Here is a 22,743-nt window from a genome sequence, read left to right on the forward strand (position 1 = left end):
TGCTGTATTTAAATATCCGGTAGCCAACTGTGTCTGTAGCGCAAGACAATGTTCATGGTTACAAAAGTATCCATTTATCTCAAGACGAGTTTAGCTGTCCTAAAGTTAAAGCATTATTTTCAAGAATCCCATTTATTCTTAACTTTTTTCTTAGGAAGAAACTTAGGAAAACCCTTAAGAACATTTCCAATAACTTTATTGAGGAATAGCAACTTTGCTTAACTTTTTTCTTAAGTCTATAGTTAAGGAAAAAAATGGCAGTTAAGAAATTTCTTCTTAAAACTTCTTCGGGGTCGGTGTCCCTTCCACGGGACGGTTGAGCTAATGTAGGTTAATGCGATTAGCATGAGGTTGTAAGTAACAAGAACATTTCCCAGGACATAGACATATCTGATATTGGCAGAAAGCTTAAATTCTTGTTAATCTAACTGCACTGTCCAATTTAAGGTAGCTATTACATTGAAAGAATACCATGATATTGTTTGAGGAAAGTGTACAATTTTGAACATAGAAAGTTATTAATAAACAAATTAGGCATATTTGGCCAGTCTTGACTCAAAATTTTGAACAGAAATGCAATAGTTCATTTGATCAGTCTAAAACTTTTCACATACACTGATGCCATCTAGTGGCCAGAATGTATATTGCACTTGGGCTAGAATAGTACATTGTGGCCTCTCGCATTTCAAAGATGGTACAAAATAAAATACAAAAGAACGGTTGTTTTTTTTCTTTGCATTATCTTTTACCAGATTTGTGTTACATTCTCCTACATTCCTTACACATTTCCACAAACTTCAAAAGTGTTTCCTTTCAAATGGTACCAAGAATATGCATATCCCTGGTTCGGGGCCTGAGCTACAGGCAGTTAGATTTGGGTATGTCATTTCAGGCGAAAATTGGGAAAAAAGGGGCGGATCCTTAAGAGATTGTTAAGAAGGTTTTGTGAATCCGGCCCCAGGAGAGTAGCCGCTGCTATTGCAACAGCTAATGGGGATCCTAATAAAACACAAAAAAATACCAACTACCATTACAGAACATAATACTGCCTAGCAGTGCACGGCAACCAGACTTAACCCTCAACTACCACTACAGACTATATACACACTACCTAGAGCTGCATTAACCCTTAACTGCCTACCACGGCAACTAGACTTAACTACCATTTTAAAGGGTAGACTGTGATATGACGTAGATTCAGAAAGTAATCAGCATAGTGGGTCAATTTCCGCAACAACTAAGAGCAATGAAGCGCAAGGCTCAACCTCTGAAGAGCGTAAAGCGAACCCGTGCACATGCGCAGATGCTGTGTGAGACTGTAAGAGCAAAGTCTTGCATCTCGCTGATCTCAATATCTGCGGTGCTGCTCTGAATTAGAGGAATCAATGTTATCACTCCACATACAATGGAGTCAACGGATGATTAACTATAGGTCCAGTAAATGGAAAACTGAGAAGGGCTTTTAGTGGGGCATAATAAGGGTCAGCCCATCATGGCCTGTGAGAGAGCAGTGGCACCCTATGGGGCGGTCTGTAAGGACCCTGTCATGCCAGAGGCTGTCCAGTTGGTTGCCCGTCGAGACGGCTGGCTAGAGGGGCTATTCTGGTTCTCACAGCACTATGACAAAGACGGCCTTTAACTGTGTAGTTATTAGACAATGGCTAGCTACCCTCCCATTCCTTACCTCTGCCACACAGCCAATAGGAATAGAGCATGCTCTGTAGACAACAACAAGAGGTGTGGGGAGGGTGTGATGGGGAGGGTGTGATGGGGAGGGTGTGATGGGGAGTGCATGAGGGGGGAACAGGGTGTAGGGTGGAGAGGCGTGTGATGGGGAGTGCATGAGGGGGGAACAGGGTGTAGGGTGGAGAGGCGTGTGATGGGGAGTGCATGAGGGGGGAACAGGGTGTAGGGTGGAGAGGCGTGTGATGGGGAGTGCATGAGGGGGGAACAGGGTGTAGGGTGGAGAGGCGTGTGATGGGGAGTGCATGAGGGGGGAACAGGGTGTAGGGTGGAGAGGCGTGTGATGGGGAGTGCATGAGGGGGGAACAGGGTGTAGGGTGGAGAGGCGTGTGTCTGTGTGGAGGAGGATGCTCCACAAAGCTCTGAATTGGGTCAGTGAGGATTTGAGTAAAGTAGGCCAATCTGTGTCCCTCTGAAGACGTCTCCTCATATAGAGCGTCTCCTCACTGTACCAACACACACTCACCAATTAACAGAAGGTTATATCTGACAATGCTGCTGTCGCTACGTGTGGTGCCGTAAAACCAAGGTGCATGAACTGACAAGGTAAACCTTTCAACTCAGAGCTGCCGTCATCCCGTATACGCAATGAAAATGTCAGATTTTGTAATTGATGAGTGCCTAATGCAGTGGCTGTACAGTAACATGCTATACGTTACGTCAGAGCTCAGGTTCTGCGCTATACAGTGCTGTATTGGTTTTGACTGACAGTCGTTCTGAACTTGAGGACCGCGCGCCACAAGAAGATGCCCCCATCCCTCCAGCTAAATTGGGCTACTTTTGCACATTTGTTGTTCTCGAAGTGAGGACAATGCTTTAAATCATGAGGAGTTGATGTGTTCTGAAAGATGAGATTTGTATTTATTATGAATCCCCATTAGTTTCTGCCAAGGCAACAGCTACTCTTCCTGGGGTCCAGCAAAATGAAGGCAGTTTATATAATTTTAAAACATTACAATACATTCACAGATTTCACAACACACTGTGTGCCCTCAGGCCCCTACTCCACCACATATCTACAGTACTAAATCCATGTGTATGTATAGTGTGTATGTTATCCTGTGTGTGTGCGTGCATGTGTCTGTGCCAATGTTTGTGTTGCTTCACAGTCCCCGCTGTTCCATAAGGTGTTTTTTTATTATCTGTTTTTTAAATGTAATTTTACTGCTTGCGTCAGTTACTTGATGTGGAATGGAGTTCCATGTAGTCATGGCTCTATGTAGTACTGTGTGCCTCGCATAGTCTGTTCTGGACTTGGGGATTGTGAAGAGACCTCATGGCATGTCTTGTAGGGTATACATGGGTGTCTGAGCTGTGTGCCAGTAGTTCAAACAGACAGATCTGATGTTGAGGAGTATAATAAATATCACTTTGATGTCATACAAGCAAACCACACACCCATGAGTCTAAACGTGCACTTCACATTTCCATTTCCAGTGTCAACGTTTATGATCTCCACATTGGCAGTAGAATAAAGCTTTCAAATGATGCCCACCTGACACAGATTGCGATTTATAATGGAACTTTTTTGGATTGCGTAAACAGCAACAGTAATTGTGTGATTCTGGGGACGCAAGGCTGTGTTCCAAACAAAAAACTACAAGTGTGTTTGTTTCAGTTCCTCAATGGCAAAGCTAAGAGAGCCCAAAAAAAGCACCTTATCATTGAAGGCTCTTTCCTTGAGTCATAAAGGTGCATTCACATGACGTAGGAACTGTACACAGTTGGAAGAAGTGTGTGACCACTTGGAGACACCAGTTAGATCTCACACTCACTCCCTTCTAATAGTTTCTCCTCATCTTGCACCTTCTCCAAATATTAGTATCATGTTACTGAACGTATCCAGAGTATTCTCACATTTCATTATCAATAAATGCTGTGAAAAGTAAAGTAAATGTAAAACGCACATCAAATCAACAGTGTAATGTTTGGATTCAGCCTTGTGTCAGGTGACCTGTTGTGTCCTCACTGTTTGGTCTGATCATTTCCCCATAATGTCCAAAGTGTAATCTTTTAATTGCTATCATGGTCATGCATATGATTTGTATAGTTCTTCTGTTAGAAACATTTCAATTTGGCCATTTCCACAATGTAAGAGGTTCCCATGTGGCTCAGTTGGTAGAGCATGGCACTTGCAACGCCAGGGTTGTGGGTTCGATTCCCCCAGAGACCAGTACAAACATATATGCACTCACTACTGTAAGTTGCTCTGGATAAGAGTGTCTGCTAAATGACTCAAATGTAAATGTAAGGGGTTACTGACTACAATTCATTGGCCTATTCAATAACTATAAGGATAATTTCTTCTTGAATTTCAATGTATATGTTTTCCTTTACACCACTAAAGCCAGTAGCAGACTGTATACCTCAGAAGAAGAGATTCTTTCCAAACAGACCCTGCAGCTGTCTGAAAACAACATGAATTGACCTCAGGAAAAATGAGGAGACACCCTATACAACAAGAGACTCAAACCCACACATCAATGGTTTATAACTACCTCAGAAAAGGAGAGACCTTGGAAAAAGGAGAGAAAGAAAGGTCCTTAACAACAGTGGAGGAGGTTTAAAGAGTCTGGCAGCTCAGACTGGACACTATTGTAGCTGTGTATTTTATGGCGTCCATTTCACTGGCCACAAAAGGGACCGGTGTGTGTGTGCTGTCACACGTTAAGTTAGCTGGTGTAGGCCGCTCTCTTTTTCTCTGTTTATGGCCTCCAACAGTGACACAGTCACACACGCACACTGATCCACCAATCCACAAAAATGTACTATGCATTGGAGCACGTCTACTTATTTAGTTTCTTTCTTGTTTTGGCTGTATTTTTCTCCATCTTGTATTTCAGTTGAAGTATTCAGAGCAGTCACTGCATTGCAAACAGCACTCATCCCTTTCCTATGCTCACTGAATAAGACTTAAACAGAGAGAAGGGGATGGCGTTTAAAAAGACACTTTAGGGAGGGAGAGAGGGACAGACGGAAAGGGATGAACAGATTTTACAGACAGTACAGAAAGAGCGAATCTGGCTGCTTTTAAGTGAGAGGGGACGCACAGACAATCATAGTACAATATAGTTATCTCAGAGGGGTAAGTTGCTTTTCTATTTTTATTGATCATTAGTAGCAGTTAAGTAGCAATTAGTTGTACTTCTATAACAAACAATTGTATTTATTTCTCATAAGTGTGTGGAAAAATCAAGGAAAAGTGAAAAGGACAGAGAGGGCAAGGGGGAGAGATGAAGAGTTGATTATGATCCACAGCTAACTAACACATTCCCTCTCCTAAGAACAGCACAACACTGTAACCCAGATGTGTCACACACATACACACTAACTACACTGATTACCAGTCCAACTCCTGGAAACAAAGACCAGCTGAGAAATTAAACTGTCAGAGTATCAGGTGGAGGAGGGAAAATAAAAATGGCTGGCATTACATTTGTTCTCGTTTTAATTTCAGTAGCGTTCCCTGACGTATACTGTCCCAAATCATTTATTTAGCCTCACACACACACACACACTGCTGGGAGCACAAATAGTTATCTTTCCCAAAGGTCTCTCGTTCCCACCACTCGGATAAACAACTCCAGACAACAGATCCATTCTGCTGGTGTTGGCAGAGGGAGCATGTTAAAGAAACTAAACTATGTACACAGTTTCAAACTATAACAGATGAATGGCACCTCAGAACAACAGTGTGACCAAACTGTGCTACACAGCCAGGAGGTTTCAATGAGGCTGGGAAACATTTACTCAACAAGGATAGATACCATTCATTACTGAAAATGATGGAATTACATAAAGGTGTGAGAGAGACACAGAGAGAGACAGAGATGGGGAAAGGATCCAGCTCTGGGTTCTATTACAGAGATGTGTTTGCTAAACCCCTCCAGTGTTGAGCTGTGGAACATGATGGAGCTCCCACAGCCTCTCACAGCAGAGCAGCCTTCCAGTGAGCCAAGTTTGGTCAGCTGTTATAATGGCCAGCTGCAGAGCGGTGTGTGTTACCGTCCATAACCTCTGGTTCCGTCCTAATGTTTAAAAAGAGAGTAACACACAAACACACACACCTGCTGCACTGCATTTGGAGGAGGGGGGCACCCACATGACCGTTAACGTTTCAACTCCAACAGTTGCACATAAACAGCCTGGAGAAGCCATCCCAGTGTATGTGACGAGGGCAGCACGTGGTCTTCTACCACCTGTCAGTTGACACAGCACCTTTCCCTTGCCCCGTCACGTACTTCTACCATGCAAGCTCACACATGCTTACTTCAGTGTTAGGGTCTAGCCTCTTCCTCCTCTTTTTGCAACATTACACCAACATCCTGCTTCTGACTGGTAGGGTCCTGTTGTAGCAGAAACCCCCAACCCTAACTAACCCAGCAGGAAATTAATGAGTAACTGATTTATGGCAATGACACACTCTTACCCACAAACATCACACACACACCTTATGCCATGGTACACGACAGAGAGAGGTAGTAACACTCCTTCTGTGACTCAGACTGCTGGTGTGTGTGTGTGTAAGTTAGTGTGTGAAATTGTAAGAGTCTTAGTGTGGGGGTGGGCGTTACTGATAACTGAGGGAGTTGATGTACAGTAATGTTCAGTGGAACAATAACTGCCAGTCAGTTAGATGACATTATAACAGACAGCAGACGTGGAAATCCTTTATGGCTTTTGAGTGTGACTAAGAATAACCGCTTCAACTGTGTGTTTGTCAGGGCCATAGGCTACAGCCCTGCTTGTCTGTTCTGTAAATCAGCAGACCAGCTCAGCACTCCCTCTCCTCACTGCTTTACTCAGCACACGCACCTACTGATACGCTTGCCCCTCTGCTTGCCCCTCCCTGACTCTCTGAACTTTCCCCTACTCTCCATTTCCCTCCCCCTCACCCTGTACCAGTGAACCAGTTTCCCTTCAGGCTGGTCTGGTTTTCTCTGCTTCATTCGTTCCGTTGTATTTGGCCATCACACACACACACACACGACACACACAGAGTACGCGTTCACACAAAACACACAGGAAAGCCAGGTAGGGCATGTGTGAGTCTGTGTAGGACCCAGAGGGGGTGTGTGTGTTAGTAGTCTGGCTGCTATGGTAACCAGAGGGGCCCACTAAAGCTCCTAATCTCTAATTTGTCCGTCATTAGTCAGACACAGAGAGGGAGGAGAGAAAGAACAGGAGAGAGAGCAGGATAGGGGAGCGGGAGAGAGAGAACAGGAGAGAGAGCAGGATAGGGGAGAGGGAGAGAGAGCAGGATAGGGAAGAGAGAGGAGAGAGAGCGGGAGAGAGAACAGGATAGGGGAGAGAGAGAGGAGAGAGAGAACAGGAGAGAGAGCAGGATAGGGGAGAGGGGTAATGTAACCCAACCCAGAGAGTCCCTGAAGGAAGTGGTGCATTAAAGCAGGAAGCAGCAAATGCCTGATAATAGGTGACTGGGGGTTCAGGAGGTCAGTGAGCACACACACAGCCCATTACGTCTCTCTACAGGTTCAGTAGAAGTGTTCTATAAAACAGAGAGCAGGCCAAGGTCCAAACACAGCGTATTATCCTGGGCGCCTACCTAGTACCTACCATCCTGTCTGGCCATCCCTGTCCCTTCCCCAGGATGCTGGCTAAACACGCCGGGCATACGGCTGACACCCTGACGTGTGTGACGCACAACCAGTGTCCCACAGATACACACAGTGAGGTAGAGCTCTTGCACCTCAACATGCCAACACTATTTCTATTCAGAGATGGGATAGGCAAGGAGAAGAGGGGGGGAAATGTGTTGGTCTGTCTGACATGTCATTAAGAAAGGTACGTACAGCACATAGAAGCTCTCATCTGTAGACGAGGTATTTTCCGTCTTCTAAAGACTCTTGGACCAGCTAGGCCTCTCCTCTGCCTTTATCTGACCCACTGAAGAAAAGAAGATTTAGGAAACATGGCAAGTAGCAAAGCAGTGTGTTTTGGGTGTTAGAATGTTCTAGAAGTGTCAAGCATGGTGTGTTTGGAATGTTACAGGCAGGCAGGTAGTTGTTGGCTCGGGGGACTGGTTCCATAGCCTAATAGTTCCATGCTGCCAGAGTTTTGTTGGGTGTTGCGCTGAGCAACAGTAATCCCATGATGCTTTGGGAGCAGCAGGCTTTGACTTGATCAGAGCTCTATGGGTACAAATAATTCTTTACAGACACATCCCCTCTAAGGGAGGCCACTGGGTGTGTGTGTGTGATAGATGTGGTCTGTACGGCTGATAAGAAGAAAGATACAGCCAAATTGTGGTATGTGGCCGTTTGTTTCAAGTTTCATTAGTCGTATGTACGGGATATGCATGGTATACATCGTCCAACAAAATGCTTCTTTCAGGTTACTTCTCGACAATGTAACAACAACAATAAATGTGAGTGAGTGACAGACAGAGAGATAGACTACTTTTGCTCACGTCTGTATTTCTCCTCCTGAATCCAGAGGTAAATTATGTCGTTTGGGAATTTCAGGCAGAACTAGGCAGAACTCCAGGACTTAGAACAACAGGAAAACTAGACAGGATTTACACACGGGACATGAGAAACGACACCAGAGGAAACATTTCACCTCTACCACGGCTACCTCTCTTCCCACCCTTTACCATACCTCTTTAGTTTTCAACTACCACTACTGCAGAACCACTACAATACATTGTACAATCTTATGAAATATTTACCAATCTGTACATCATACTAAGAAAAGCCTAAATAGGCCTACATCCCCACCTCTGCCTATTGATAAAGTATGTCAGACTAACTCTGATATCTCGAAAACGCTTCATATTCATGTGGGCTGTACAGATCTGGACTTCTCTGCTATAATGTGTGTGATGGCCTTTGTGTGGTGCAGTTCTGCCTTGGTTCACTGCCTAGCCATACTGCAGCTCCAATAAAAATGGATAATGTGAGGCAGAAAAAGTCTCCATTTGCTCTCACTTTTATACTGATAAACAACGTCGAGCCCAGTAGAGAGACAGAGTGTGAGTGAGTGCACGCGATCGTTCAGGAGAACGCCGGAACATTGATTGGATTGAGGATAGCAGATGAGATAGCCAGCATTAAAATACGTGCCTAAATCTGGTAGGGCCTTGGGGTTTCACGTGCACTGCAGTGAGTGAGTGTTACAATAGCGTCAGTAAACAAACATTCTATTTGCATTCTGTTCGGTACAATTCTATTGTGCGTGTTCAACACCATCACTTCAGAACCAAACTCCCCCCTCTACCACAGTGGAATTCACCAGCAGGCTGGGCCACATCTCTCACATAACAGACATGAGTCTATAAAGCCTAGCCAGCCACCCCTTAAGGCATTGTCTGGTGTGTAAACCATAACCGGCTGTACAGAACTCTACCATATGTACAGACCCTATATTTTATGGAGAATACATATGAACCTTCACCATCTGACACTTCAAAGCACACGGGTCATGGTGTGTGTGAATATATATATATATATAGAATGTGTGTGTGTCTAACTGAGATGATGATGATGAGAGGGGAAAGGTCAACATTGGTCTTACTGAGCGACAATGGAGGTTATGAATGTGTTATTATTACACAACGTGTCATTATCCTACCATTATTACCCTGAACACTCGTCTGGTATCATGTCGGGCCTGTTCTGCCGTCCTTCGCACAACCTTTACACTTGCTTTGTCTGGAACAAAACCCCGGCCTTCTGGTACACGAGTGAACGTAGCCAGAAGTAGTGTCCTGTGCTGTAGTCTGGTTGTAAATGGTTGTAGCAGAGGGAGGGACATCAAAGCCCTGTGTGAGAGTCTGGTCTGAGGCAGGGTGAGATTTCCCTGCCTCAGATTTCCCTGTCCCCACGCCAGGACCAGACCACAGCCCTCAGCTCCAACCACTGACCAGCAGGATGCACCTGTAATGAGGAAGAAGACTTGCTCTATCACTCTCCTGCGCTCCTCCTCCTTCATGTCTCTGAAACATGAGTAGACAACCAGCTATAAGAGCTCAAGCTTAGATACTGACTTACCCTTAAGTATACCGTCTTCCTTCCCTCCCCTCAGCCCAGTGCCCCTAGAGTCTCTACAACAACAGGCCCATGCCAAGTATTCAATTCTGCACTCTGCATTCTGATGGTGAAAACCTCGGTAACACTAATCTCAGTGATGTTGTAATGAAGTTAGCCTAGGTTAAACAGAAATAGCTTTAAATGGAGGTAAACGGCTGTAAATGGCTATAAATAGAGGTAAACGGCTGTAAATAGAGGTAAACGGCTGTAAATGGAGGTAAACGGCTGTAAATGGAGGTAAACGGCTGTAAATGGAGGTAAACGGCTGTAAATGGAGGTAAACGGCTGTAAATGGAGGTAAACGGCTGTAAATGGAGGTAAATGGCTATAAATAGAGGTAAACGGCTGTAAAATCCAGAATAATAGTGACAGAAGCTCTAAATACAGAAGTAGCCTCCAGAAACACTTGACACACAAACCCTTTGCACCGTGTCCTCTACTTAATCTGTAATGATCTGAAAAGAGTTGGAAGAAAGTGAAAGTAACATGGCGGAAGCACGTCATGGCTGTCTTTCACCTGCTCAACTCTCTCATATCAGCACAGAACGAGGAGAGGAGACATAGGAATGAAGTCACTTCAGAGGACCAGAGAAACAGTTAGGGAGTTAGGCAGTGAAGCCTAGGTTCTGTAGACCTTGGCCCTGATATGCATATTCTGTCATTTCTGGGCCTAAAATGGAAGTGTGCTATTCTGTCATGCATAACTAGCAGTGTGTATGGCCTGCATGGTTATAATGAACTCAGCACACTAAACACTGCTAGGGCTTACACAAAGAAAATAAACATGCCCAGCTCCCTGTCTGATGATAGACTGGGTCTACGTCGCTCACATATCTTATGGCAGACAGTCTTAATGCCAATCATTTCTGGATTAAGTTGCAACCACAACATTCTCCTTCCTGGCCCAGTGTCATATGGTCAGAGGCAACGTTGTTGTACAAACATGACATCAGGTTATACTGGGGTGCTTGTATCTTTATCTAGCAGCATATTCATCTGTTATGTCATGTTAAATGGCCAAACTGTCCTGTCAACACTAGATACTGGTCAGTGAATGACAGAGCAAGACAGTTCACACCAGCTTACATTCTGGTCGACACAAATACACTCCGACTTCCCTCAGTAGAGAGAGTAAAACCTTTGCTGTCTTCTGGTTATGATTATCAAAGATATCATCTCTCCCATCCCCCAAAACAACACGTACAGGCAGACACACATGCATGGATCCACGCGCACACACACCATAACGGCTCACTCAAATCATCCAAAGTCCTGTCTCAGCAATAAGACACTCAAAGCTAATAGGATCAGTGTCGACGAACTCTGACCTCATAGAACAGAGACAGATGGAAACAGACAGACAGGGGGGGAGGAGAGGGTGAGATGGGGTCACCGAGGTAAAGGAGAGGGGGAGGGGTTGAACTTGACCCCGTTGGGGTGCCGTGTGGGGGGTTTAGGAGCTGCTTTACAAGCTGGATCAATGTTGACACGACACGCGCTGCTAGAGGACAGGATAATGCATTTATAAAGGGGATAATGAATACTAACGTCTAATAATGAGGTTATGAATGCATGATACATAATACACAACATTAATAACGTCTGTGAATAGAAAGACATGGTTATAAACGTGTAATAGGCCTACACCATTTATAACCAGTTATTGGAGGATGACAACACATTGCATAATAATAACAACCTTGTAGGCACGTATGAAGACATTGGTTATAAAAAAATATTATAATATTTATTTCCCTTCACTTTCCTACGTCTGCCTTATCACGGTTCTGTATTCCACATGCCCATATGGAAAAGGACTCTGCCTTGCCTGCACCTGCTTGCACAGTGAAATGTGTATTTATCCACACAGAAAGACACACACACTGCAACGTGTCAGTGTTTATAGACCGCTAACAGCAGTGATAGATCCCTGTGAGGGAGAGGAGCGCTAGCCATAGCCCGTCCTGTGTGTGTTTCTCTCTCGTCCAGGCAGTCATGTCCATGACATGTTTACTATGGGCTGGCTATCAGATAAGTAGCTTTCCAATCAGCAGGACCTGAGCAGGCTACATAGGTAGGGCCTCTAATTTGGCCTTGGGATAAAACAGACTGACTGGGATACCTGCCAGTGACAGACAGTTCAGCAGAGACATAAACAACAGTATGTTTTTCATCCAAAACAACATTGAGGAATATGATAAGTAACACTTTACTTAATACCCAGTGTCGTAACACATTCATAACCATGTCATAATAGCTAACGCAACATGGTCATAACACTGCAATGACCCATATTTTTACACCTGCTGTGACATATATTGCGTTATTTTATGACATGTTATGACACCTAAAGTAAAAAATGACATTTATTCTACATTATAGAATAATAGTGAAGACATCAAAACTATGAAATAACAAATATGGAAACAAGTTACCTTTGCTGCAGATGAAAAGTTCATTCGAGTTAACGCAAATAAATGCTTCAGAATTCAAGTAAAAGACACATCTCAACATAAACTGTTCAGAGGAGACTTCATGAGTCAGGCTTTTGTGTGTGAATTGCTGCAAAGAAACCAATACTAAAGTACACCAATAATAAGAAGAGACTTGCTTGGGGCAAGAAACACAAGCAATGGACATTAGACCGGTGGAAATCTGTCCTTTGGTCTGATGAGTCCAAATTTGAGATGTTTGGTTCCAACCGCTGTGTCTTTGTGAGACGCAGAGTAGGTGAACGGATAATCTCAGCATGTGTGGTTCCCACCGTGAAGCTTGGAGGAGGTGTGATGGTGCTTTGCTGGTGAGACTGTCTGATTTATTTAGAATTCAAGGCACACTTAACCAGCATGGCTACCACAGCATTCTGCAGCGATATGCCATCCCATTTGGTTTGCGCTTAATGGGACTATCATTTGTTTTTCAACAGGACAATGACCCAACACACACCCAGGCTGTGTAAGGGCTATTTGACCAAGAAGGAGAGTGATGGAGTGCTGCATCAGATGACCTGGGCTCCACAATCACCCGACCTCAACCCATTTGAGATGGTTTGGGATGAGTTGGACCGCAGAGTGAAGAAAAAGCAGCCAACAAGTTCTCAGCATATGTGGGAACTACTTCAAGACTGTTGGAAAAGCATTCCGTATGAAGCTGGTTGAGAGAATGCCAAGAGTGTGCAAAGCTGTCATCAAGGCAAAGGGTGGCTACTTTGAAGAATCTCAAATATATTTTGATTTGTTTAACACTTTTTTGGTTACTACATGACTCCATGAGTTATTTCATAGTTTCGATGTCTTCACTATTATTCTACAATGTAGAAAATAGTAAAAAATGTAATATATTAAAAAAATGTAATGAGTAGGTGTGACCAAACTTTTGACTGGTTCTGTGTATAGAACTATATCAGAAACATACTGTTGACACGTGGGCTATGGTGTAATGGAATGTTTTGTCTTGTGTGGTAGGTTGACACCTATGTAGATGTCATAACCAGCCATAAAATAAAACAATATATATCACAACAGGTCTAACTATATGTCGGTGTTATGACCATATTATAAAAACAGATTATGTCAGCTGTTATGACATGTTATAACGTGTTATGGGTGTCAAATTGTTATCATATGATTTTGACCGTCAATAAGGTAATAATGATTTGGTTGTTAAGCAGGCAGTTAACCTACACGTCACATATACTGTGTGTTTGTGTACTTCCTGTGTAGAGAGGGTGTGTACTGTATACCACACTGTACATATGCATGTGTGCCAAACAGATCTGTAACGGATCCTCTCCCCCAGGTCTGTTCACAACGAACCCCCCTCTCCTATTCTTCCCCCTCTTGCTGAAGCACGTGTGGGAAGATTGCATGTTTTATTTATCAATTCTTGGCTCCATTCTTCCAGTAAATTCCAGGCTGTGGTGCAAGAAGCCAAGAAACCCTCCCTGGGTTTTTTCTGCTGTCATTCCCCATTGCTAGCATGCAGATTGAGCCCTACGCACACGCTTATACACACACAAAGGAGCGAGGCATGCTCATCTCTGCCAGGAAACCCCCCCCCCCAAAAAATGGGAAAATCGGCAGCAAACCCCGTGGAAAACAAGGAGAAAGGAGAGCCTCTTGATAGAGGAGGAATCATTTATCTTCTTTCTTTCCCAATAAGATCAGAAAGACTAGAGGATATACAGCAGAGGCGGAAATAATTGACACCCTTGATAAAGATGAGCAAAAATTACTGTAAAATAAATAATTTAAATACTGAGCTATAATGTATGCACAAAGGGGGACATTATATTGTATACTAATACAATTTCTCAGAGAAAGAGATTTTATTTAACAAGTCAACAAACAAAAACATTTCTCCAAAAAAGGTAGGGGTCAAAATGATTGACACCTCTGTTTCCAATACCTTTCAATATCTCCCCTTGTGAGGAGAACGGCACTGAGCCTTTCTCTAAAATGTTTGAGGAGTTGACGAACACACTGGGAAAGATCTTAGACCATTCCTCCATACAGAACCCTTCCAGATCCTTGAAATCCTTCATCAGTCCTTATGGACTGCCCTCTTTAATTCAAACCACAGGTTTTCAACGGGTTTCCAGTCCAGAGACTGAGATAGCCATTGCAAAATGTTGAGACCAATTAACCATTTTTGTGGATTTTGATGAGTGCTTGCAGTTATTGTCTTGCTAGAAAATCCACTTGCGGACAAGTTTCAGCCTCCAGGCAGAGGCAACCAGGTCTTTGAATAAAATGTCCTGGTACCTGGTAAAGTTCATGATGTCGTTGACCTTAACAAGGGCCCCAGGACCAGTGGAAGCAAAACAGCCCCATAACATCAAAGATCCACCACCATATTTTACAGTAGGTATGGGTTTATTTTCTGCTTATGCATTCTAATTTCAACATCAAACCCAACACTGGTGTGATTGGCCAAAGAGCTCTATTTTCATGTCATCTAACAAATGTAAAAGCCTGGATATTGCTAAAACGGCATTTTGCACATATTGGAACCAGTGCCTTGGTCAGATTAAATGAAAATAGAGCTCTTTGGCCACACACACCTGTGTTGGGTTTGGTGTAGAAATTGGAATGCATAAGCAGAAAAGAGCCCCATACCTACTGTGAAATATGTTGGTGGATTTTTGGATGAAAGAGGGCAGTCCATAAGGGCAGACGAAGGATATCAAGGATCTGGAAGGATTCTGGATGGATGTGTTTTCCAACTCTTTTAGAAAAAGGGTCAGTGCCATTATCCTCTCAAGGTGTGTATTGAAAATGTATTGAAAACAGGGGAGTCAATAAAAATATTACAAAAAAGTATTTCTCTGAGCAATTGTATTAGTAAAAAATATAATTTCCAAATTATTTTGAGCATACAATAGAGCTCAATATTTTAAATATTTATATTATACAGTAATTTGCTCATCTTTATCAAGGGTGACAATTTCAGACCCGCTGTAGCCGTGCTCTGCCTATAGGCTAGATAAAGACACGGGCCTGGGTCTATAGTATAATGTGTTAGATAGTCAGCAGCCTGGAGCTCTGTTGGCACTGTGGCTAGGGCACAAAGCCCAGCCGATCCACTGCGTTCAGAGGGAGGAGGGGACAGGGAGGGATGGATTGCCATGCAGAAAATTACTTTTGCATATTGTATTACAATTCAGATTAACCACGCAGAGTAATGGGATTAGAACGCTGAACGCTTTCCAAAGGCGGGGGATGGAGAGCTCTAATGAACTCACAACAAAGGTGGCATATGAGTTGGAATATAGAGGGAGCCCCGCAGGTATCTCAGCGTCGGCGGGGGGGTAAATTACGTGACCATGCGTTCATTAGAGTATGTAAGGCTACATTTTGGTAGGCCTGATAATGATTATTACAATGACGTGTCTCAGTTATTTCCATCCTGGCGTCAGAACATTTGCTAAAATAACAAGGAAATAAGCACACTTGACCCAATTAGCAGCAAATTGGTGCATATCAAGGTCCATTTAAAAAAAATAGTCTATGTGGCTTTAAATCGCGATTACTTCCACTCCTTTCCAACATGCAGTGAAAATAAATAAAAATACGCCTTTTTTTACCTTCCTTTTGGAGTGACAGAATGCTGAAAAGACAAATGAACATGAAAATGGGAACAAAGTACCAAGGCTTTCAATGGGAATGCCTCACGGCTGTTCGATATGCGCACTGGGTAGGCTAAAATACGATCCTCGGTCAAAGCTGTGTTACCAAAACTGCTATTTCTCAGTTACTCAAATATAACATGATGTGATTGCATAACATACTCGTCTGTAATCGTTTTAGTCTACATATTTCAAGTGAAGAAACAGGATGGCACGTACGTAGAAAGAACTGTCAATTCAGCTGAGAGCTATGTTCTAGCTGGTTAAACCAGAAAACCTCCCCCATGCCTTTCACTTCGGAAAATAAACAGTCGACAAGGTTCAGCCCTGAACCTTATTACGCGACACACTAACTGCCCAGAAAAGCATCGCCTTTTTCAGTTCAAAGTATGAAAATAGGTTATTAGCCTATTTGTGGCAGGCTAAATGGAAATATGAAACAAATGTTCGAATGCGAGTCAAGTATATGGTCACATTTATTAAATCCCCCATCTACTTCCGTAATGGTTACGCTATTTTTCAACCAAGCAAACAAAAAAATGACTTCAAGCATAGCACATGTAATATGGTACATAGACATAGCCAGCTGTATATTATAATAGCCGTTATATTGTTAGAAAAATATAATTAGGATTTTTGTAAAAAGGACCATCGTATAGCCAACACACATAGCGCAAACGCAGCTCGGCGATTTAACCCTCCCCCCTTTTGTCGCCTCATTCCCCTTTGTTCAAACCTAATTCAACACACTTCCTTTTTCGTTTCTCGCTGCTATAGTAATATATTTCAACCTATGTTGTTTCGTGTTCTAGGTTTGACCATAACTCAAATAAAATATGTTATTTTTTTTCCGCTTGGGTCCTTCTACTCACCGACTTGCAATACGTTGTCCACACAGCCGCTCTCCAATAGAGCGATGCCTCGTCTGAAAGGCAGCCGCGTCTCATCACTATTTTCCCCGCTAGTTCCACTCTCCTCTCCCCCTGTACTGAACGAAGAATACATGCAGATCTCCCGTTCACTCCTTGGGAAAGACCAGTAAACGATCCGTCTCTGTACAGGCTCCGGGATCCGTTCGAAGCGCTCCTCTACCCGTTGAAACGGCCACTTCTCAGCCACTTTCCGGGCCGAGATGTCCAACAGAGACTCCGGGGTCTGGGTTTTGCTCGACCCGCCTTGTGCCGCACCCGAACCGCCACATAACGTACCCCCAGCCCGTTGTCCCTGTCTACAATTCGTGTTATAACCCGGTCTACAGCAGAGCCGTTTTGCTGGGGGCTGCTGAACGCGCTCCGCCATGATAGCACTGCTTTAACATCGACGGCGGAAGTCAACGTACCATATAAACGGGATAAGGAAGGGAAAAGGTTATGCTTGAATCAATTGTGTGCCGTGTATGGGCAAATGGACCTTATTTGGGCATGGTGGGCGGTCCGTTTACAATGTTGTCAAATCCCTTTGTGTTGACAAATTAAGAAAGGGGCGGGGCCTATCCGGTTCTAAAAAGGGAATGAAGGGGCGGAATTCCCGAACGTCGGCAAATCCTTTGTGAGGCCGCTCGTTCAAACGGGACGATTTGGGAAGGGGCCGGGAAACTTGTATATATGTTTTTTAGGTTGTACAGGGCTGGTAATGAAAATGATGGGCGACCATTGACATTTCTCTCGCGATTGACGGACTGAGAAGGCAGTCGTAGCCGCAAAACACGACAAACGGGGGTAAAGGGGGGGTTGGATCCGTTGGGTGGTGATTGTAACTGTCAGTTGGCCTGGCCTCGTGGCTCCGGGAGAGGGGGACGGGCGTGCTGGAATACAGCGACGCCCTATGTGACGTACAGTTCCAAAGGAATGTGGTGGGAATGAAAAGAGGGAAAGGTGGAGTGAGAAAGGAAAAAGAGGGGAGAGAGAGAGTCATGAAAATGGGGTAAAGGTAGAGAGAGAGAGAAAGAGAAGGGTAGAGAGAAATATGCAGAGTGGAGGTTAATTTAATCTGATGTGGGAGTCTCAGTGGTGTTCAGTAAAACCCTGCAGCCTGGAGGCAGGCTTAATTAATTAGAAAATGTGATGTATTATTGCATCTAAAATGGAGAGTGTTGTAATCTTTGGACAATCAATGCAATGTCATTCATTGCAACAGATTCAGACAAGTCAGCTCGTTCCCCCTCTATCTTAGATTTTATTCTCTTTGATTTATTTTCATAATTTTAGTTATTTTAAGAGTATTATTCCTATCCACAACATTGTTATTACACTAGGACAGATCCCCAATGTCACATTTTCTCCCCTTATTGAGAGGAGTAATTACACAGGAACAAGACAGACCAAGTCCCCCCAGCCCAGCTGCTGTCAATGGGCCTTAACGGACTGCCCTGCCTCAATGCTCCCCTGAAGGCAGGCAGGAATCCACTGTGCCAAAGAGGTCATTTCTCAGTGTGATTCATGTCTCGATAGAGTGGCGAGAGAGCCCAGGGGAACCCAGAAGTGTCCTGTTTTTTTCCCAGGGGATAAATAAAGTTGTGTTGAATTGTTTAGGTGTTGGTGACACGGGTCAGCCAAATGAAAGCCATACAGCAAAAACATTTTAAAAAGGGGGAAAGTGATTTTGATATTTTAAAAAGTGTGTGAGCATAAGTGTGTTTGGGTCCAACTCGGCCTCTGAAACAACACCACGGGCTACTGCTGGTGGCTCTGAAACACCACCACGGGTTACTACTGGTTGCTCTGAAACACCACCACGGGTTACTGCTGGTTGCTCTGAAACACCACCACGGGTTACTACTGGTTGCTCTGAAACACCACCACGGGTTACTGCTGGTTGCTCTGAAACACCACCACGGGTTACTGCTGGTGGCTCTGAAACAACACCACGGGTTACTGCTGGTGGCTCTGAAACACCACCACGGGTTACTGCTGGTGGTTCTGAAACACCACCACGGGTTATTGCTGGTTGGCTCTGAAACACTACCACGGGTTACTGCTGGTTGCTCTGAAACACCACCAGGGGTTACTGCTGGTTGCTCTGAAACACCACCACGGGTTACTGCTGTTGGCTCTGAAACACCACCACGGGTTACTGCTGGTGGCTCTGAAACACCACCACGGGTTACTGCTGGTGGCTCTGAAACACCACCACGGGTTACTGCTGGTGGCTCTGAAACACCACCACGGGTTACTGCTGTTGGCTCAAACACCACCACGGGTTACTGCTGGTGGCTCTGAAACACCACCACGGGTTACTGCTGGTGGCTCTGAAACACCACCACGGGTTACTGCTGGTGGCTCTGAAACACCACCACGGGTTACTGCTGGTGGCTCTGAAACACCACCACGGGTTACTGCTGGTGGCTCTGAAACATCACCACGGGTTACTGCTGGTGGCTCTGAAACACCACCACGGGTTGCTGCTGGTGGCTCTGAAACACCACCACGGGTTACTGCTGGTGGCTCTGAAACACCACCACGGGTTGCTGCTGGTGGCTCTGAAACACCACCACGGGTTACTGCTGGTGGCTCTGAAAGACCACCACGGGTTGCTGCTGCCCTAATCAGGTAATTGATCAAATAATCTGAGCAGCGTTGGCCAAAACAAACCCGTCTGATCTGACAAGGCCTGGCAGCATTTAAATGAAGCAGCTGGCAACATCCTCTGAGCTGGCCACTGATGTGCTAAGTGTGTTTGATTTCTTCATTGTTAGAAAGGCAGCCATGTTTGTTTACAGACCCTACCTCTCGGTTTTTCTGTGTCATCTGCCATTTTGACATTCTGTTTGACTTTACTGTCTTACTGGTACTTACTTAAAATCATTTTATTTGACTGAAGTATACCTGGCACAATATGGTCCATAGTGATGCTTATGCAATAGTTATTATCATCAATGTTGGTGTTGGCATACCTCTGGTATATCTTTGTATGTTTCTCTTTCTCCTCTGATCAGCTTAGTTGTTTCTCTTTCTACCGTAGGCAACAATTTCCCGCATATATCCATTTACACTTACATTACCACCTGCCGATGCTTCCCCATCTTCCCCATTCTAATGAACAGTAGTTGCTCCACGCTGGGTGAGTGATATGAGCCTGGTGGCTGAATATGTTTTCCATTGTCTCATCTCACCATGCAGTGACAGGCAGATACAGTCAGGCAGCCTCTGGGATAACTGAGCCTATTCTCTCAGCATGGGAGGAGCAGCGGGGGTCTGGGGAGATGTATACACTGATACACACACACACAGATACATGCAAACACACACACATACAAACACACACACATCACATACACAAACAGTACAGTACACATGTGTTGTCTAATGTATATGCTGTAAATGTATAGTGACACAAATCAAATCTCTTTAGTTCTATTGATTTGTGAAATAAAATAATAGAACCCAACATTGATTGCGAAATATTGGTCCTTTCATGAGTCACATAAATGCAGGCAAAATTACAGTTTCTACTGCAGCTGGAGAAGAAATACTGCCATTCATGTTTTAAATATGATTCTGTATTTCCATGTCATTGTACAGTCTCTCAATTTATATTTTATAACTAATTATAGTAATGTGATTCTTATCATCTATTTTCCACCCTGTATCTTTTCATCAGGCTGAAATCGCATTGAATTAACCATGTTCTCTCTCTCGCTCTCTCTCTCTCTCTCTCTCTCAATTCAATTTAAGGGCTTTATTGGCATGGGAAACATATGTTTACATTGCCAAAGCAAGTGAAATAGACAATAAACAAAAGTGAAATAAACAATATTTTTTTTTACAGTAAACATTTTACTCACAAAAGTTTCAAAAGAATAAAGACATTTCAAATGTCATATTATGTGCAAATAGTTACAGTACAAAAGGGAAAACAAATTAACATAAATATTGGTTGTATTTACAATGGTGTTTGTTCTTCACTGGTTGCTCTTTTCTTGTTGCAACAGGTCACAAATCTTGCTGCTGTGATGGCACACTGTGGTATTCCACCCAATAGATATGGGAGTTTATCAAAATTGGGTTTGTTTTTGAATTCTTTGTGGGTCTGTGTAAACTAAGGGAAATGCGTGTCTCTAATATGGTCATACATTTGGCAGGAGGTTAGGAAGTGCAGCTCAGTTTCCACCTCATTTTGTGGGCAGTGTGCACATAGCCTGTCTTATCTTGAGAGCCAGGTCTGCCTGCGGCGGCCTTTCTCAATAGCAAGGCTATGCTCACTGAGTCTGTACATAGTCAAAGCTTTCCTTAATTTTAGGTCAGTCACAGTGGTCAGGTATTCTGCCACTGTGTACTCTCTGTTTAGGGCCAAACAGCATTCTAGTTTGCTCAGTTTTTTAGTTAATTCTTTCCAATGTGTCAAGTAATTATCTTTTTGTTTTCTCCTGATTTGGTTGGGTCTAATTGTGTTGCTGTCCTGGGGCTCTGTGGGGTCTGTTTGTGATTGTGAACAGAGCCCCAGGACCAGCTTGCTTAGGGGGCTCTTCTCCAGCTTCATCTCTGTGTAGGTGATGGTTTTGTTATGGAAGGTGTGGGAATCACCTCCTTGTAGGTGGTTGTAGAATTTAACGTCTCTTTTATGGATTTGGATAATTAGCAGGTATCGGCCTAATTTTGCTCTGGATGCAATTTTTGGTGTTTTACGTTTTCCCCGGAGCATATTTTTTGCCGAATTCTGCAAAAAGTCTCAATTTGTTGTTTGTGTCACGCACTGACCATTTTTAGCCTGTAATCAAATGCTGATGCTCCAGTGTCACGCACTGACCATAGAGAGCCCTTGGGGTTCTCTATGGTGCAATAGGTCAGAGTGTGACTAGGGGGGGTTCTAGTCTTGAATTTCTATGTTGGTGTGAGTATGGTTCCCAATTGGAGACAGCTGATGATCGTTGCCTCTAATTGGGGATCATACTTAGTGTGGTCCTTTTCCCTCCTGCGTTTGTGGGATATTGTTTCATTTTGGTTTAGTGCTATGTGCGCTACGAACTGCACGTTCGTTTATTCTTTGTTGTTTTTTGAAGGTTCACTTTAATAAATATGTGGAACTCTACTCACGCTGCGCCTTGGTCTGCTCATTATGTATACGACGAACGTGACAGTTTGTCCCATTTTGTGAATTCTTGGTTGGTGAGCGGACCCGAGACCTCACAACCATAAAGGGCAATGGGTTCTATAACTGATTCTAGTATTTTTAGCCAGATTCTAATTGGTATGTCGATTTTTATGTTCCTTTTGATTGCATAGAAGGCCCTTCTTGCCTTTCCTCTCAGATCGTTCACAGCTTTGTGGAAGTTACCTGTGGCACTGATGTTTAGGCCGAGGTATGTATCGTTTTTTTGTGTGCTCTAGGGCAACGGTGTCTAGATGGAATTTGTATTTGTGGTCCTGGCAACTGGACCGTTTTTGGAACACCATTATTTTTGTCTTACTGTGACTTACTGTCAGGGCTCAGGTCTGACAGAATCTGTACCAAAGATCTAGGGGACAGAAGCAACAGATCATCAGCAAACAGTAGACATTTGACTTCAGATTCTAGTAGGGTGAGGCCGAGTGCTGCAGACTGTTCTAGTGCCCTTGCCAATTCGTTAATATATACAGTACCTAAGGAAAGTATTCAGACCCCTTGACTTTTTCCACATTTTGTTAGGTTACAGCCTTATTCAAAAATGTATTAAATAAAATAATTTCCTCAGCAATCTACACACAATACCCCATAGTGACAAAGTGAAAACAGCTTTTTAGAAATGTTTGCAAATTTATTTAAACCAAAAAACAGAAATACCTTATTTACACAAGTATTCAGACCCTTTGCTATGAGACTCGAAATTGAGCTCAGGTGCATCCT

At 43.7% G+C, this 22,743-nt stretch overlaps 1 protein-coding gene across 1 annotated transcript in view; it reads right to left on the reverse strand.

Annotated features, from left to right (window-relative positions):
* LOC120045045 (zinc finger SWIM domain-containing protein 6-like) overlaps window positions 1-17,235 on the reverse strand; it is a 70,485-nt gene extending 53,250 nt beyond the window's left edge. The window contains exon 1 of the mRNA XM_038989872.1: window positions 16,794-17,235. Within this exon, the coding sequence (XP_038845800.1) occupies window positions 16,794-17,220 (427 nt within the window). The 5' untranslated portion in view covers window positions 17,221-17,235. The remainder of the gene's footprint in view (window positions 1-16,793) is intronic.
* Between the last annotated feature and the right edge of the window lie 5,508 nt (window positions 17,236-22,743).

This window comes from Salvelinus namaycush, chromosome 3, assembly GCF_016432855.1.
Source record: "Salvelinus namaycush isolate Seneca chromosome 3, SaNama_1.0, whole genome shotgun sequence".
NCBI lineage: Eukaryota > Metazoa > Chordata > Actinopteri > Salmoniformes > Salmonidae > Salvelinus > Salvelinus namaycush.